General features: G+C 39.1%; 1 protein-coding gene across 1 annotated transcript in view; it reads left to right on the forward strand.

Annotated features, from left to right (window-relative positions):
- Positions 1 to 18,878, forward strand: part of LOC145407519 (uncharacterized) — a 280,710-nt gene that overhangs the window by 148,820 nt on the left and 113,012 nt on the right. The window contains exons 61-69 of the mRNA XM_080278443.1: positions 224 to 844; positions 3,301 to 3,912; positions 4,967 to 5,159; positions 6,437 to 6,657; positions 8,028 to 8,108; positions 11,463 to 11,620; positions 12,453 to 12,582; positions 13,218 to 14,204; positions 15,301 to 15,384. Coding sequence (XP_080134569.1) covers positions 224 to 844; positions 3,301 to 3,912; positions 4,967 to 5,159; positions 6,437 to 6,657; positions 8,028 to 8,108; positions 11,463 to 11,620; positions 12,453 to 12,582; positions 13,218 to 14,204; positions 15,301 to 15,384 — 3,087 coding nt within the window. The remainder of the gene's footprint in view (positions 1 to 223; positions 845 to 3,300; positions 3,913 to 4,966; positions 5,160 to 6,436; positions 6,658 to 8,027; positions 8,109 to 11,462; positions 11,621 to 12,452; positions 12,583 to 13,217; positions 14,205 to 15,300; positions 15,385 to 18,878) is intronic.

The raw sequence follows: 18,878 nt of genomic DNA on the forward strand, positions 1-18,878 counted from the left end.
CACCAGCGTAGCATATTAACGATTTACAGGTTGCGAATATTAAAACTTGTCTCTGCACTGCTGGTATGATTATTTGAATACAACTAAATATAATCTCTATAATCCCATTGTTTGTATAGTTTTTTTTTTTTTTCATCTAACGAATAACATGAGCTGCAAAGGAAAAAATGTATATATAAACGCTTCATAAATTCATCTGAACAAACTCTACCATTACTTGCAGCACGAAAAGACAAGCCTCGAGGACAGCCGCCGAAGTTCGTGGAGCCTCTCAAGCCCCTCCAAGTCAAACATGGCTCCAAGGCGGTCCTTCAGGCCACCGTTCAGGGCCGTCCCACACCCAGGCTCATGTGGTACCATCTTGAAAGGGAACTGTTGGATTCACAAGAGTTCGTGCAAGAGTTTGACGAGACGACTGGGCGCTGTGTCCTTACCGTCAGTGAGGTTTTCATTGATGATCAGGGGCTGTATCGCTGTGTGGCCGTGAACCAGCACGGCCAGGATGAGACAGCCGCATACTTATCTGTAGAAGACTTAGAGGTGCTGGAGAAGAGTGAACTGCGACAGGCACCGCGGATCACTAGCCCTCTCCAAGCACAGATTATCCAGACAGCTTCTCCATTGGACTTGGTGGCTAAATATGAAGCCTTCCCTCCACCAACAGTCAAATGGTACCACCAGGGAAGGGAACTTAAGCCTTCACGAGACTACAAAATCGAACAGATTGAAGATGAAACGACCCTGCACATCGACGAGGTGTTAGATGATGATAGTGGTGAATATGAGGTTAAAATTTTCAACGAAGTGGGCGAAGCTAGATCGGTTGCCACGATTATTGTCACACGTAGGTTGAACGTTACTTTCTTGTATCATTTTCCGTAAGAGTATTGTATAAAATCTATAAATATATAAATCTGAAAATTATAAACACGAAAGTAAACAAAAAAAAAATTATTATATATACGTACAATGTTCATTAATCATACAACTTAACTGCTGAAGTCTAATGAATAGCCATTTAACCTTACTTCGCTAAGTAACTGTTTATACATGCTATATACTTGCATATACACTGATATAAAACATATGCTAAGCAGTATACATGCCATATTACTTCTTGCATATACACTGATATAATTCACATGTTAAGCAGTGGTGGATTCTTGTTAATGAGAGTTCACTGCTGTAGTTAATTTTGATTGACACAAGTTACACATCAATCGAACTGTGTATAGCGTAAAAAGAACACATTTTATTCTTCATACTGACGGATCGGGTCGGTGCGGGAAAGATTATTTTGGCTCTCCACAGAATTCAGTACAAATTCGAATTCCACATACCCTAATTTGTATTTAATTTTGATGAGATAGCACTGAGAATGTGTGACTTACCTGCGTCGTACGGTCCAGGGTATATAAGAGTAACATGTGTCTACTACCTTCTTGTTTCAGTAAAATGGATTCTAGAAATACTTCACACACACACACACACACACACACACACACACACACACACACACACACACACACACAAATCTCTCTCTCTCTCTCTCTCTCTCTCTCTCTCTCTCTCTCTCTCTCTCTCTCTCACACACACACACACACACACACACACACACACACACACAAAATCTCTCTCTCTCTCTCTCTCTCTCTCTCTCTCTCTCTCTCTCTCTCTCTCTCTCTCTCTCACACACACACACACACACACACACACACACACACACACACACACAGTACGATTTGAGGACTTCCTGCCCATAATTCAAGTCAGTAGTTCTTGTGATGTTACTGTCTTTCACTCTATCAACAACTGTCATGTCCAAGAATGCGTGATTCATATTGTTAAATATAATTGGGCTTATTTTTATGCCCACAGCTCTTAAACCATCGAGGGAAATTAAATAGAACATTCCCTTCTTTACTCCATTACATTTATTAGTAATGAGGGTAAAAAATAATAATAAAGGACAGCTGTACTTGGAGAACACGCATAAATTCACAAGTTTTCTTTCTGCAGTGTCCTAATTATCCAGCTTAATTATTCAGTTTGTATCCGGAGGCTTCTGGATATTTCAGAGTTATAATTAAGAGCTGCCATGAGAGTTAGCCTCACCTGATGATCTGAATCCTGTTAGGGTAGGTTGATACTGGTGGTTTAGGTCATAGGGTTAGTTAGGTGGATTTAGAGCAGTAGATGAGGCTAGCTATTCAGTACCTCGCTGAACTTGACCCTGTAGTTATGGGAGACAGGGCATCTTTCACCAGTAGCCTGTGACGATTTTGTTGTCCATCCTGACATTATAAATACTGTTAACTCTTCTCACTTGTATGGCCATTGACTGGTAGCATTGGGCATCCATATGCTACACACCAGCCACACAAATACCGGCATTTAAGTACCGATATTTATAATGGTTTGGCGCATAGTAAGCACACGACGGTGACAACAATTAGCCAGTCTCTAAATCTGCGGTAAATACACGGGACATAATTATCCAGACGCCTCCATAAGAACATTATTAAGACAGTATTGTAGATGTAACTCTGACTCGTAAAATTATATTGCTTGAGCGAATTTTAAAACCAGTAATCTGTAAATGCATCCATATAATAAAACCACACTAGCAGCTCTCGGTCTTATGAAACAAACTTGTTATACAGCAAACGCATAGCTCTAGATGTATTTTAAATGTATGAGCTTGTATTCTCCACTATATTTTAATCCCTTGTTTCTCAGAGCTTGTTTTTGACTTACATTGGACAGTGAAAATCAGACATTGAAATGCTGAGCAACAACAACACAAACATAGTTACATAGCTATGCAACGAAAGTTTCGTCATCTCAAAGTTACGAAGAGAGCGCGCGCGCGCGCACACACACACACACACACACACACACACACACACACACACACACACACACACACACACACACACACACACACACACACACACACACACACACACACACACACACACACACACAAGAAGCAAAGTACAGTAATCTAAACATTACTGAACCATAATCTCGTCACAGTACTTTTTTTTTTTCCTTCAATCCAACACTTCTGTGAAACCCATGCCGAACCAGAACCCGACAGATTAACCGAGAAATATCAAGCACTCATATGAATCCACCACTGCTAACATATCTGCATCATAATACAATAATGATTTATTTTTATAGAAGGAAGTCATTTTTTTCCTTACTACCATTTCATATAACATTTGTAACATAACTAGTGGCACAATGTATCAGTTTGATGGTATATTGTCTATGAACCATTTCTTCCACTAGAACCAGAAGAAGTTATTGAAATGGAACCACCGAAATTCATCAAGCCACTTCAGCCCCAGATAATTCCTGAGGGCGAAGTGGCATTCATGGAAGCAGAAGTAACGGCCAAGCCAGAGGCCACATTCACTTGGTTCAGGCATGGCCAACAGATTACTGCTGATGAGGAATTGGAGGTGCAGATAACAAGTGGCGATAATAAGAGTGCACTTGTCCTTGGAGAGCTATTTGAGGATGATTCTGGTGACTATACAGTAGTGGCTGAAAACCCCATAGGCCGTGCTTCCTCCACTGCTACTCTGCTGGTGGAGGGTGAGGGCGCTGAAGAAGCAGAAGCCCCAGCCTTTAATCCCCCTCTGACCCCTATACGGGTGATGGATGGGGAGGAGGTTAAGTTCACATGCAAGGTAACTGGAAAACCAACACCCAAGCTGCTGTGGTTCCAAAACGGACGACCAATCGGGCACCACCGTGAAGTTCGTTTAACCCAGCGGCCTGATGGTACAGCTGGTCTGCAGATTCTTGAAGTGTTCCCAGAGGATGCAGGAGACTACACATGTATTGCCAGGAATAAGGCTGGGGAGGCTAGAACCACAGCTAACCTTGCTGTGGAGTGTAAGTGATCATCATACATATGGGCGTATTTTCATTGGCTTGGAAGGCTTCCTAGCAGGTCCTCCTTTGTAATACAGTTTGTATATATATATCTCGATATTCTCTTGGTGCTAGTGAGGAACACCTTCACATGGTGGCACTGTCATAATCAGAACTACACAGTTGTACAAATGCCCCTCATCTCCCTCCCTATCTCCCAAAAGGAGCATGGTATACTGCTTCTGAAGGGCAACTTCAGCCAGCAGTCCGCTGCATTCATTTTCAGATGAGCCTGGAACAACAGCAATAGTATATTTTTTTGTATTGACATAATTTATGTCTTTAACATACAAGAGAATATTAAGGTGTAATCTGCAAAACAAATCACTGAGGAATTCCAAAGTCTCCAGCCAACAAGAATGCAACCCAATTTACTACCATCTTTAATGCTTGCCAACACCATATCATCAGTCTCCATCCCTGCTATTTATATCTCCAACAAGCACAGTAATGTAGTTTTGAGGGCTGTTTTATGTCTTCTGTTCAAGTATTGCATATCTGTTGCACCAGTACACTAACAACATTTCTGAAGTTACGACCATCTGTTAATGCCTGCGTTCTTCCATGTGAGTAGTTTACTGCACTTGTAGTAGCCTGTTTCTGTTTAACACCTTTCTGTAATACAGCATCAACTTATCTACATAGTATCCATATGTTCAAATATAAATAGAACCTTTAGATTTCTTGTTCATTGAATTTATAAATGCATATTCATTCCCTTACTGCTTCTGGTAAAGTAGAAAGTTATGCTAATAGTAAAGTAGCACCTTAGTTCCCCTCCACATTTTATCAGTACACCATAATTAACTTGGGGTTTTTAGTAATACTGGACATATAGAGTAATAAAAAAAAAATAGTTCATTTAACATGGGATTCATGTATAGAACTCTCAATAATTTCTCACTTATAATGCCTTCTAGATTAATTTGAAGAAGAATCGGATTATCTCTTTTTCATGGGAATCATATATAGAATTTTCCATAATGTCTTATTTACAGCTCCTCCATTTTTACAGCCTATGAATACCAACCAGATTCTGAGCAAGCAACGACAACCTCTGTGTCTGAGAAAACGATCCTTTCTGAAGAGGAGATAACTGAGGTGATTGAGAAGGATACAGATTCTGACACCTCTGAAGCAGGCACAGCTCCCTACTTTGTCAATAAATTGGAAGAGACCATTGAAGTTTTTGAAGATGACACCTTGCGGTGGGTTCCGATGTTATTATTATTGATTTTATTATTATTATTATGATCATTATTATTGAATTATTGTTACTCATTATTATTATTATTTTTTTTTTTGTTTTTTTTTTTATTATTGGTGGTTGGTGGTGGTGACCATCATCCACTCACTTGATGTAGTGCTGCCTACTTCTTCCTTAACCTTTATCATTCTTTTTCTGTGCCTGCCCTCCTCTCTTCCTATATCTCCCATCTGTCCTGTCACTTCTTATTGCTCTTCTTTCCTTTACAGGTGGCTTTACATTGAGTGACAAGCCAGATGGTTTCCTGTAAGCCAAGAAACCATTTACAGTGCTGGGTGGTAACCATATAGCCAACCCATTCTTGCTCCCTACGTGTCAACAAGTGGGTTGGTGGAGGGTTAGTGCCCCTTCCCGTAAAACCAATAACTCAGAGTCAAGTAGCCACCCCTTACGGGATTATGGCGTCTGGCAGTAGATAGATAATTATTATTATTATTATGATCATTATCATTGTATTATTATTATTATTGTTGGTTCTGTCATTTGAGAGGAGCATGTGGTGTTGCATGGAGAGGCAAACTGACAAATGAGGAAGTGAAGGAGCATTGTGGTGTGGATGTGGATGTGATAGAAAGCTTTAGGAGAAATACATTGAGGTGGTTTGGCCATGTGGAGAGAATGGAGAGTGAGAGACTAATGAGGAGAGTGTATGTGAGTTAGTCGGAGGGGAGGAGAGGGAAGGGGAGGCCAAGGATGAGGTGGAGGGATGGAGTGGAGAGATTTATGTGAGAGGGGGGTGTGAGCGGGAGCAGGGCAGTGAAATGGCAGGGGACCGGGCGACATGGAGGTGATTTGTTTGTGGCCACCCCTTTCGGGATTAAAACATCTGGCAGTAGATTGATAGGTTCACTGTACTGGTACTATTTTCATTTTAGTTTGGTTAGAATTTGTTGTGTCTCCATCTTGATTGCAGAGTTAGTACGAGAGATTTTTTCTTATATGGTGCTGGTTCCTGAGAGGTGATTGGAGGTTTTTAGATCATGTAGTGCCCCTCCCTGTAAAACAGCTAAAATAAAGACAAATGACCACTCCTTACGAGATTATGGTGTTTGGCTGTAGATTGATAGATAGATAGTAATGCTACCAAAGAAAATAGCATCGTCATCTACTCGTAAATGTGATGGACTCTGATAGCCAAGCCTTGGTTCCTCTTCTCAGTCACAGTCTTCTAGAAAGAACATAACCCCCAAGTAACTGAAGGTATTTTGTTCTCTTCAGATTGATAACGAAGGTAACTGGATACCCGAAGCCCACGGTGACCTGGCATGCAGACAACCAGCCCCTTGAAGTCTCCGAGACCCTGACCCTGGAGACCTATGAGGATGGAACAGAGGTGCTTACTATCCCGCATGTCACCTTGGACGACTGTGGAACATACACCTGCGAGGCCATGAATAGGAATGGTGTGGACACGACCATAACAAACGTGGTCGTCCTAGGTATGTGTTTGTGTTTTCTAGTACCATCTATTGGTTTGCAGAGTAGAGAGTATGGATAAAGTTTTGCCATTTTCTATGGTCCAGTACATAAAGTTTTTGCCATTTTCTGTGATTTTTGTAGATTATAGATAAATTTTTGCTCTTTTATGTGATTCAGTGTAGCACAATGGTTCTTTGCTGTTTCTGTGATTTTTGGAGAAACTAGGTGAAGTTTTGCTAATATTTATTGTTTTTGGAGGGGATAGATAATTTTTTGCCATTTTCTGTAACTCAGTTTACTGCCATGAATATATATATATATATTTTTTTTATTCAATGGATTTTTTTCTTTTATTATTCAATTTATATCACTGAGAGCTTGGATAGAGTTTGGCTGTTTTGTATTCAATGGATGGTATGGATGAAGTTCTGCCTTTTTGTTATTTAATGGGTAAATATTACTACTGTATATTGTGTTTGTCATTTTAGCCTTATAAAGTATGGATAAAGTATTGCTATTCTGTAACATGTTTAAATATTAGTATTACAGTATAACTTAGTGGGAAGTATTTACAGATTAAATTGTCCTATTGTATCTGATATGGATGAAGAGTTAAATAATATAATTGTTAAAGAACTCATACTTAATATTTGTACTACTGTATTTTAAAAATGCTAAAACAGTTAAATTACTTTCTAATGTTGTGCAGTTGCATCATAGATATTTCTGTGAGAAGGTTGAATAAGGCATTTAACTTTTAATCATATGCAACTAATGCAATGTGGAGTCAGCCATGCAGAATTATTTTTGCATATCTGATTCCCATTTTCCTTTCAGCTTCTCCTCATCAACTGGAACTACAATCACAAATCCTTCATATATGGTTATACTCGCAAATCCCCCGTATACGTTAAATTCACAACTCTCATTCATTATACTTATCACAGCAACAGTCTTCACATTCTTCACCATAACACTTTCACGGCCACTAACTCTTTTCATTTCCCTAGTTTTAGTATTTTTTAAAATCTGTTTAGAGATCGTGATGTTTTAGGTTTTCTCTAATTACTTCTTTTCACAGGAATCATTTATTGCTTTAACATTGTTTTATTTGCTTGCAGCACTGGTGCCGATGGGGTTTATTGTAATTCATTTCTGAGTTTATATTTATTTGATAATTAAAGCTTCTGTCATAAAAAGTCATAGTTTTTAGCTTGTTTGCTTTTGCATTTTGCTTTTTTCATCAAGCTCTTAAAATATCAAAAGCTTAAGGTTTTGCTTCCATAATGATCATATCAGCTGATAAAAGAATATAATCCATTACTTGCCCAAAATGATGAGGTGTCCTTTTACTATAAATTAGATTGGTTATATATACTCTTCTCTACAGAACACACTGAGAAGACATCCAAGTCCTACCGTAAGCCAGAATGGGTGACCCGCATGGAGGAGCTGAAGGAGGCCATGCAAGGTATAGTTGAACGCTCCCGTGCACGCAGGAGTGGCGCCCAGCATATCCAGCACGCTACCCAGGACCCAGCAGTGTGGCAGCCTGCTCGTCTGCTTGTGCAGCCCCAGTCCCAGCCTGTTTCGCAACGCCGTCCCCTCCCTGCATCATCCTCATCCTCCCAGCTTAACCATGGCTCCCTTATCCCTTCCTCTGTGACCTCAGTGTGTGTAGATACCCCAGTGTGTGTAAATAACCCAGTGTGTGTAGATGCTCAGGTTACTAGTTATACTCCTACCTGGATTAGCACTGTTACTTGTACCTCTGTGAGTAGCATATCCACAGACAGTCTTGAGAAGCAGTCTGTGTCCATTAATCCTTCATGCATGAGCAGTGGAGAAACCGTCTCAGAATGTGACACAGAGTATGGTTCTCAGACTGATCATGAGTGTTATAGTGACACTTCGCATCCTGAAGCCCAGAGTGATCGCTTGGCTCAGTTTGAAGTGGCGAGTGCAGTGTCAATAGGTGAGTTGTCCATGGGCAGTGATTCTGTCTTCATATCTGAGAGTGATACTGTGAGCGACCCTGCTAGTAGACGCACTAGTGGCCTTACTGTGGCTACACTTTGCTCCTCAGACGAACAGCAGGCACTCAGCTTATCCAAATCATCACTCCTGAGTCCAAACACTAAACATGTCCACTTCCAGTTTGATAGTGAAACTCCAAGTGCCATCTCCGAAGATGAACGCCCATTGGAGACACCCAACTATGCCCAAGCAGTGATGTCAGATTATCTCAGCTCACACAGAAACTCAATATCCCAAGTGATTGAAGCCCTGAGTTCATTGGCACAGGCTGATATCACTGCAGAAATTGAGATGACAATTGAGCAGAAGAAGAAACAGATAGCAGCAAAACGCCAGAGCAGAGATGATCAGAGCACTGGAACCCCCAGACCTTCAAACTTAGTCATTACTGAAAGCACAGAGTTGCAGAGAAAGGAAAATACAGACACTCAGAATTCTGGGACATCAGGTGAACATTCACCCCTAGTTAAAAGGGATGTCAAGAAATCTGTGTACACTAAGGAGACTTCACACAACCAGACTCTTACTTCTAAATCACAGAGTTCAGCTGGTGACTGTCCATTTATGCGTGACTTAGAGATGACTGAGTATGTGGCTGAAGTTATACCCAAACCTCCAACTGCTGATAACAAACTTGAGTCATCTGTTCAGAATTCAGAGACAGCCAAAATAAGAACAAATGCCTGCTCTGAATTCAAGGTGCAGCATAAATCTATATTAAAGAAATCGATACTAAAAACAACTGAAATGTTATGTGAAGATGCGGGTTTCAGTCCACAAATACCAGTGAAGAGAAAACCAATTCTAAAAAAGCGAGAGTCAAGCCCAGCCGAGATGACATCTGCAAAAACAACACATTCATCAAACTACGACACATTTTCTCATACTGGGGACAGGGGAACAAGTAAAGAAAGCTTGGAAGCTGTGAGGAACCTATTATTGAGGAAAACATCTAGAGAAACACCACATGGATTGCCACTAAACACAACTGATCCAGATTTTAGTGGACTGGAGACTATTCCGACATACAAAACTAGGCTGGATATAGATTTTGAAGAGGGTTCTAGGAAGTATACTGTACAAACTCCTTCGATACCACTCATAAGGCGATCTGTAAGTTTACCTGCAACACCCACCGTGGCAAGAAAGAAATTTGTCCTACCTCCGCAGGAGAAAGTGTCATGTTACACTACAAGGCTTGATGTGAAATTGGATGAAAGTTATAAGACTCTACCTAAATTACAAACATCAGCAACACAGGAAATGCGTAGGTCCTGCAGTTTGCCAGCAACGCCGACTGCAGTGAGGAAAAAACGCACCTCACCCCCTAGCAAACCCCCCTTTGTTTCCTCACCCGATTCACCAGATGGCAGTAAAAGAGAAACCAAGATCCCCAGGTTAGTGAGATCTAATGAGTCTACCCCTGTGTCTACCCCAAAACAGAGGCGCAGATGTTTGTCAAAAAGTGAGGACAACTCTGGCAAGAACCTCATGTTAATGTCGAGAGAACATTCGTCGGATAGTCTAAAAGAAAGTCCAAGAAGAGGTGCCTGGAGTGAACCAAGTTCACCCCTGTCCACACCACAACTGTTGAGGAAGACTTTCAAACAGATTCATGAGAACACAAAGATTCCAATGCCAGTCTACCAGTACTCATCAACAGAAGAGCTGGAAGACTCAAGCCCTCAGGAGTCTCCACGATTGACCAAAGTGAAGCGGCAAAGATGCATGATCATACCGCCAAGGAAAACAGAGAAAAATGTGAACACAAAAGCTGAGAGGACTATTGAGGACACTACTAAGGCTTCTAAAACATCAAAATCTCAACATCCCAAGCCATCATATCCAAGAAAACCAAGTCCAACAGTAAGTAGAAAGACTGGCATTGATCACGGTCAGATGAAAAGTTTGGTTGGAGGTCAATCATCTCCCCATGAGCAGTCTGCTGGTAGGGCGTCAACCTCTTCGTTAACCCACAGGTCATCCATCAACTCTGAAACCGAATTTGCCCTTCCTTTAGCAGGAACAGGTGCTGGATATTCATACAAAATCACAACTGTATCAGAGACTGTGTCACAGAGTTCAGCAGTTGAACGCAAGAGAAAGAAAAGTTCTGCAGCATCTCGCTTTGGTAAAGACACTGCTAAAAAGACAAGTTCGTGTTCCAAAGTAATGCATATGGCATCATCTGACCATAGTAAGGAGTCAGCTGAATTAGGAGAACAGAGTCATGATTCTGCATGTGATGATCAGGAAGGTAGTAGCAGAGTTGACAGCCTAGAGGAATTTCTGCAGCTTGAAAATGAATGCATGGAGTAATTTTGCTTTGGGGTGGAGAGGTAAGTCCAAAGTGGAATCATAAGTATAAATATTTTTTTTTTTTTTTTTTTTTTTTTTTTTTTTTTTTCCGTGCTTAAATTTGGTTTGCCTTAGACAGTTTAATTTAAGAGCAAAATACGGCTGATGTTTTCACACATAAATCTGGTTTGTTGTAGTTAATATAACTAAAGAGCAAAATAATTGATTTTGTTTCCACATATATACTGTATTTGGTTTGCCCCAAGATACTGCAGTTTAATAAAAGAGTGAAGTGATGTCTAATTATGAGAAGTTTAGACCATAATAAGCAAATATGCATTATTTTATTATAGAATTAATGGCTGATTTGAGAGAACATTGTTGAAGTTTCTCTTTCTCTGTCAGAGTTCCCACTATTGTTATACACCCAGTTTTAATTGGTAATGAAGTAACAAACATTATTTCTCATGCTATTTCTTTCCCCACACAGCTGAAAAGACGAAGCCAAAATTCACCCAAGAGATTGTTGACTCCCGAGTAAAAGAAATGGAAACCATCACATTCACAACCACCTTCACTGGTAACCCTAAGCCTGAAATAACATGGTATCACAACAACAAGCTCATTCGTCAGCATGCATCGTACCAGGTATTTGCTGTCTTGAGTTTGTTAATTTATGATATTAGACTGCTCGATTACTGGAACTGTAATTTTATCCTCATGTCTTGATAACTCTTTTCCCTTTTCATGCCTCTAGATCCAACCTACCCACCTTACTTATTAAACATATATAGGTTTAGGTTCATGTTCCCCTTATTAATTCACTATGGCTGACTCAGGCAGTGTCCAAATTAGTAGATACTATATGACACTAGAGTTAAGATTTCTATTACAGTTTTGATTGACTTATGTACACCCTCCATCACCTGGTAAGTACCTGTACTGATATTATCTTTTGGCTTATGAAGACAAATATACAAAAATTAGTGGAACATAATATATCCACAACTACACTATGTTGCATGATCAAACTTGCTCACATCCTTTGTTTAGCACTGCATTTCTGTAATGAGTAGCTAACACAAAATATGACTTCATCCTACAGAGGGGTGAAATGGAAGGTAATGATTATGTATATTTCATCACTCATAATAAAGTTAATTGTGCAGCAGAAAACACTACTACACTGCACACTGCCACACCACATACACTACCAAACTATATACTGCAACACCACCCATCACCAAACCACACACTGCAACACCACACACCACCAGACCATACATTGCAGCACCACACAAGATCGGACCGCACATTGCTACATCATGCACACTGCCAAGTCACACCACAACTACCATTTCTCATACATACGTAGTCACACTTCACTCAGCCCCACCTGCCATCACAACACACAAAGTTCTGTTGCTTTTTCTATTAAACCACTCACTTTAAGCAATGGAGTCCATGTGTTTATTTCCAGATGAGAGTTCGCAATGACAAGGCTATTTTGACTATTGTGCAAGCTAGACCCGAGATGCGTGGAGTGTACACCTGCAAAGCCTCCAACTCTGAGGGAGAAGACTACACTAAAGCTAAATTGGATGTCATAGGTGAGTGACAGAAATTTTGCACTTTGACAAAACCAGCTAATATAAGGACACAGTACGGGTAGAATAACAGGGAGGTATTGTGGTTATATCCTGTGTACTGTATAATCACAAATGCCTTTATGCTTGCTGATTAGTTTATTCCTCTTAAGTTGATGGCCATATCTGGATTATTTTGGTTTCTTATAATACAGCAATACTTCAAAGCTGTTTCTAACATATAATCAATTTAAATTTATTTACACATTTTATATATTAAAAGCTGACATTAACATTGCCAGGGTAAGCTTTGTAGTAAAAAATTATCATTATTTGCTCAGCATAATTTTGGTAATAGCTCTGCATAATTCCATAATAGCTGCATACTTTCTGCACTAAGGCAACAGCAAAACAAACAAGGAGCTGAGAGGTATACAGACAATAAAAGAAATCAGACATAAAAATTTCTCACCCATTTTGTAGTGTGTAATGTCTTCACACAAGTACAAATTTCATTCACTTGAATAAACTCCTTGAGGCTCCTTGTATATAATCTTGCGCACTTGCTCACAATATTAAAGCTCACAACTGGCTGAGGTCCTGCAGGTTAGGAGTAATAGCAGGTTAACTATATCAGGCTTTGAATTTTCTAACCCCAGAACTGACATATGAAGAGAAGATGAAGATAGATGATGAGAGGTATGCAGCTGTACAAATCCAACATGCAGCAGAACACATGAAGGAGAAGGAAAGGGAACGTGCTCTTAAACAAAGGCAAGAGCACCAAGAAGCCATGATTAGGCTCAAGACTGATAAGGTACAGAGAACAGCCCAACGTCAGAAGGAACTTGAGGAGGCAAAGAAAAATGTCTGGAAGCCTAAGTTTGAGGAAAAGAAAGAAAAAGTCTTCAAAACGCCAAAGGACAGACGTGTTGCAGAAGTATACACTAACTGGAAAGCACCTGTTGCTCTTGAAGAACGTTATCCAGAAATTCAACCCAGTGAATTTTCTCCCAATGTAATCCCTGGTGTGAAATGCTTTGTCAAAGTTTCAGAGACATCTATAAAGGGTGAAGAAGTGGTCAAAGAAGTTGCACCACAGTTCTTTGAAGATGAGCAAATAATCTCAGAACTGGCTAGGATTCACACGATGCTGAAAAACAATGTCAAGGTTAATGATATTTGGGCGATGTTCAGAGCTGGAGAATTTAAATCTCTCCTGCAGCCTAAAATTCAGACTGCCCTTGTCAAGATTTGTGAACATATTGGCCACCACAGGAATGTGTCTATTGTGCTTGCTCAGGAAACTCAAGAACAGGCAAAGAGACACCCTGTTGGTCTCAAGGCATTCTTGCGTATGGTTAAACATGCCAAGAACATCAAGCCAGACACTCTCTTCAAGGATATTGTGCCAAAGGAGATGGGCAAGTTCTCCTCTGCCACCCAGGAGTTGACCAAGGTGTCTCAGATGATCAACCAAGGAGTGGAGACAGAAGAGATTATCGCATGCTGTCAGACCGGTAAACTGCCAGTTCTCAACAAGCCTGAGACTCAGCAACCCCTCATCAACATCGTGGAGAGACATGGACACTCCGTCATGGTTGCTCAGGTGCTGGTTGAGGAAGCGTACCGAGATGCCAAGGATGGTAAGTAGTGAATACCCCCAAGGAAAGTTCCCCTCTCCCCTCTTCATCATATTCGTATCCTCCCAATAAAGGCATCATAGGGATACTTGAAGGTTTCTTTGCATTTATCATTTAGTGGTTGGCTTGGTGATTTTAAGTACTTTAATGCACTGAATCAGCTGACATATTTTTCACTTTACTCTTCCTATCTTCAGGTGATTATATTCAGCTTGGAAGAGACATTGCAAACTGAAGGGGTTAGATATAACCTTCATTAACTCCTTCTGTGATAGAGCTCATTCCTGAGTTGAAAAAAATCATCATGTTATAGCTGGAATATGGTGAAAAATATGTCCAGTAGCTGAAGGACTTAATTTATATTCTAGTACAGGATTTCTATGTTGACATTAGATTATAGCTTAGTATAGAGATTCTTTAATAGAGTCTGTGCATCTCATACTTTAAACATGTTAAATTCTCTTCATTTGGGACTAGGAGAGAGACAAGAGTGGCAGATGAAGTACTCCTGTTATGCCGCACATTTTAATTATGTTTGTGATTACAGTATAGGTTCTAGTAAGGTATAAATTTCTTGGTTTCAAAATATTATGAAGTGTTTTAGATTTTATACTTAGTCAGCCATGCCATATCTAGTCTGTGGATCCATGAATGTTATCGGATGAATTATGATACTTGAAGAGTAAATTGGATGCATGCATTTTTCTTATACTTAGTTTTTAGTGACTCCAGTACAATAATGTCCCAGTTCTTTTTTTTTATTCTTGCTTACTCAAATGATTCTGTTCAGCTTAGGAGACTTTTAGAACTGGGGAGGTTAGATATAGTATTCATTAGCTCCCACAGTTGATGAAGCCTTCCTACAAATGAATAAAATTGTCTTGAGGTAGCATGAATAAACTAAAATAGAGGGCATAACTGTGCTGAATAGATTTAAGTCATGTAGTAATTTTTATGTGTGTTGTCGACTGATCTATGAAGCTAGAAATGTGTGTGCATAGACCAGCAATAATTTTAGAGAATCCAGAGATGGCTTACAGAGAGAAAGAACTGAAGGATAGGATTTTTTTTACCATACATTGCATGCTTCACCCAACAGAGAGAGTGTTAGCTGAGAAGGCATGGGAAAGTGTGCATGAAGAGGAGACAAAGGAGACTGTTGAGGTGTCCGAGGTGAAGCCAGGTATGTCTCAAAATAATCACAACACTATTAACCGGAGCATCGTCACAGTTTCTCGTCCCTTTCCGGTCTACGTTCAGACATTCGTTTACTGTACTCTTGTCAGATTCACGGGTCATATTCTCACTGGCTTGGGAGATTTTGTAAAACCTCTTTCTCGGCGATATATTTTACCTAAACAACATACTATACTGTACTTGAAAATACCCTAAATGTCCACCATGGTTTTGTGGGTTAACAATGCGTGCTATTGACTGAGAGGCTTAGCATTTGATTCCACTTGAAGGCCATTAGTTGATGCTATTCAGTCGCCAAAGTGCCACATGCCCAGTGTACTTTTAATAGGGCACTGTTTTAGCTCATGCAGATGGGGTACATGGTATAAACTGCATCATCTGCTGATGTTGATTATGCCTATGCTAAAGGGATATAAATACAGTAACATGCCATTAAGGTCATAAACTCATCATGACAGGATATAAATAAAAGAATAAAGTAACGTAATATGCAAAATAAATCACTGAGGAAGAGGTGCTGTGAAGTCTTACACCAGTGAGAAAATGGCTCAGTCTTTTTATTTGGTTCCATATTCAGAGTAAACAAAGAAGCATTCACAAACAGTATATATTCTTCAAGATTTGATACAATAACATAGCAGATTTATAGATATCTAGTACATTTATTTCAGTTACAACAAAGTAGATTATTGTGCATCTTTAGACAACAGTAAAATTAACGAGAAAGTAGATCCCATCTTATTTTCTATATACAGTACTATATTTCAACATTCCATTATTATACATATTTTCATTTAAATAAATATCCAGCATTACTAAGTGACTTGCCCTAATGATGACAGTGGAGCAAGTTATCTTAGTGTAAACATTATTTAATTTCTGTTATTTATTATATTTTTTTGTTTCAAACTGTTTCAGACATTTATGACACTTTCAGGAATATAGAAAAGACACTGTTGTGCTAGCTTATTTTGGTCAGTATACTGTATATGCAAACTTTCATTTTTCCAAACAAATACATATCTGTTCATGTTTTGCCTGTGGTATGGGAAGGACACTTATAAGCAACATACATAGTAATGAGCAATAGGAAAGTGTAACAATAAGCAAGCATTTTAATGTTTTAGATTTTACATTAAGTACAAAGCACCTCATTATTTAAACTTTATCATTAAGAGTTGACTGTGTAGGTTGCCTTGCATAATAATCAGTCAGTACTGTGGCATGTATAACAGGTCTTAAAAAAGGAAATTTAGTATTTTGCTGCTGTAAACCATATACCTAAAGCAACTATAGGTGTTAGAAAAGTCTGGTCAATAGAAAGGAGGTGTGACAGAGTGAGGTGTAATGGTGTATGGTAAACTAGTGTTATGTGTGGACAATGTGTGGTGTAGCAGTGAGAGGTGTCACAGTGTGTGGCACAGCAGTGTGATGTGTGATGATTTCTTCTGTTAGATAATGACTTTTCAGTTGCCCTGTACTCCTGCATATATCCACTGAGTTATAAGGAGAACCTGTTTTACCAGATAATATATGAGCAGATCATTTGGGCATTTGTTAAATTGTATATATAATGTTCTCAGGGCTACAGTTATAGGTTGAGATTACATGCCATGTAAGGCCCTTGAGTATGTGTAATTGCAGCAAGTCCAGCAAAGTATGAAGTAAAATGCCATATTCCATTTAAAATATTTTTACACACTGAACTTTAATTGTATTGATAGCTTTTAATTTTCTTTTTCACCCTAATATACATTCATTACATGCCTGGGGTTTTGAATTACTGATGCAAATTCCAAAGCATTGTATCATTGCTGATGGATTTAGCATGATTTCATATTTTTGCCAAAGATATCACACAAAACAGCTGGTCAGTGTTATACCTATTTTCGTCACCTGTATGTACAAACCTATTAGAAATGCTTGAATCAGTAGAATCACTGGAAAAGTAATGGCAGTGGATTTGGAGGGCATGACCTACTATATACCATTATGCAGACATTACAGCCAGCCCTTTTCATAAGTTGGCAGTGTAGTTTATTATTTGACCAATTTTTTTTTCGTGCAACCGGTAACGTGGGAGAATTGACACACCAACTTTATACCTAGCATTGAAACTTTATGCCTTTTTTTGTTACTGTGGATTAATGGCTAAAAGAATACTAGAAAAAAAAAAAATTTATGGAAAGGATTCGCTGTACATCAGACACGACTTGACATGGCTTAACATGACCTGACCAAGAACACATATCATCATAACGTAGCAGAAGGGAACATAGGAGTTGTGGTAAGTCCAATGGAAGTAAATCCCCCAAATCCACTGCCTTTATATTCCACTGCTTGCCATATTCTTTCAGCTCAAATTAATATTATTGGAATTCAGACAGTAATTTGCTGTGTAAAAGTTTTTATAAAGTGAAATATTTAGTCATGCTTAAATCTGATGTTGAAATAGTACTGTCAAAAACAAGTGAGGTGAAATCTTAAGGGAAAGTCTTCAGGCTTCTTTAGCATATCTGGTTTTAAGATTCAATGAGTGGGCAAGGTACCATACTTTGAGGGGTTAGCTGGATGAACTTTCATAACTTTGAGAGTACTGTAATAATTAACTAGCTGATGCTAAATAAAAAATATATAATTTTATGGTATGGTAAAAAGAAATCTTCCATGGTTTGGGGTTATATTTGGCTCTTCCTTGGTCAGCTCATAATCATTCATCATCATCACTACAGTGCCTTAAGTTACAAAATGTGAAATGATGTTTGTGCGACATTCTGTATGCGGATGATACTTTCAGATATTACATCATCACATTACAATGTTTTATCCCTTGCAAACAGCAAAATTACTAAATAGATTTGACGTTAGTGTCATTTACAGTTACTAAGTAGATTCAGATTCTGAGCAAAGCATTTGATACTTGTACAAGCAAATATATTGCAGGAACAATAATGAAGATCCTGTAGCTTAAATACTCAGTAACTCACCTATGTAAAATGTAAGGCATATCCTCCTTTGGTGTTGAACTTGAGAGTCATCCACGCAGCCATCTGTAAAGTAGAAAACAAAAAGCTACTATAGCCATCCTTTTTGTCGGCACATCCATATCACATACTGTACCAGTATTTGGCACGTTATGACATCCTTACAAAGATCTGCTGTACATGATTCAGTCTTTTTGTCATCATACCAGCCCTGTACATCATGGATTGGGAGGGATATGAAAAGAGGTTAGTACAAAGTTGGAGAACTGCCCATTCTGCTTTTTCTGTTTCTGGATCTCTTACCATGCCATATACTAGTACGATGTAGGTTTCAGATTCAGATGAAAAGATTGATAGTGCAGTGGATCTTTTAAGGATATCATTTTATATCAGGTATTGGTGCAAACTTTAAAATGTCTTTCTTTAATTGTGACATTTCCATATATATGTAGAAATGTCTGGTACATTTTAAAACATACGTGGTTTGCTGTGTTTT

This window comes from Coenobita brevimanus, chromosome 73, assembly GCF_032717465.1.
Source record: "Coenobita brevimanus isolate Jiangsu-jjx chromosome 73, ASM3271746v2, whole genome shotgun sequence".
NCBI classification, from domain to species: domain Eukaryota; kingdom Metazoa; phylum Arthropoda; class Malacostraca; order Decapoda; family Coenobitidae; genus Coenobita; species Coenobita brevimanus.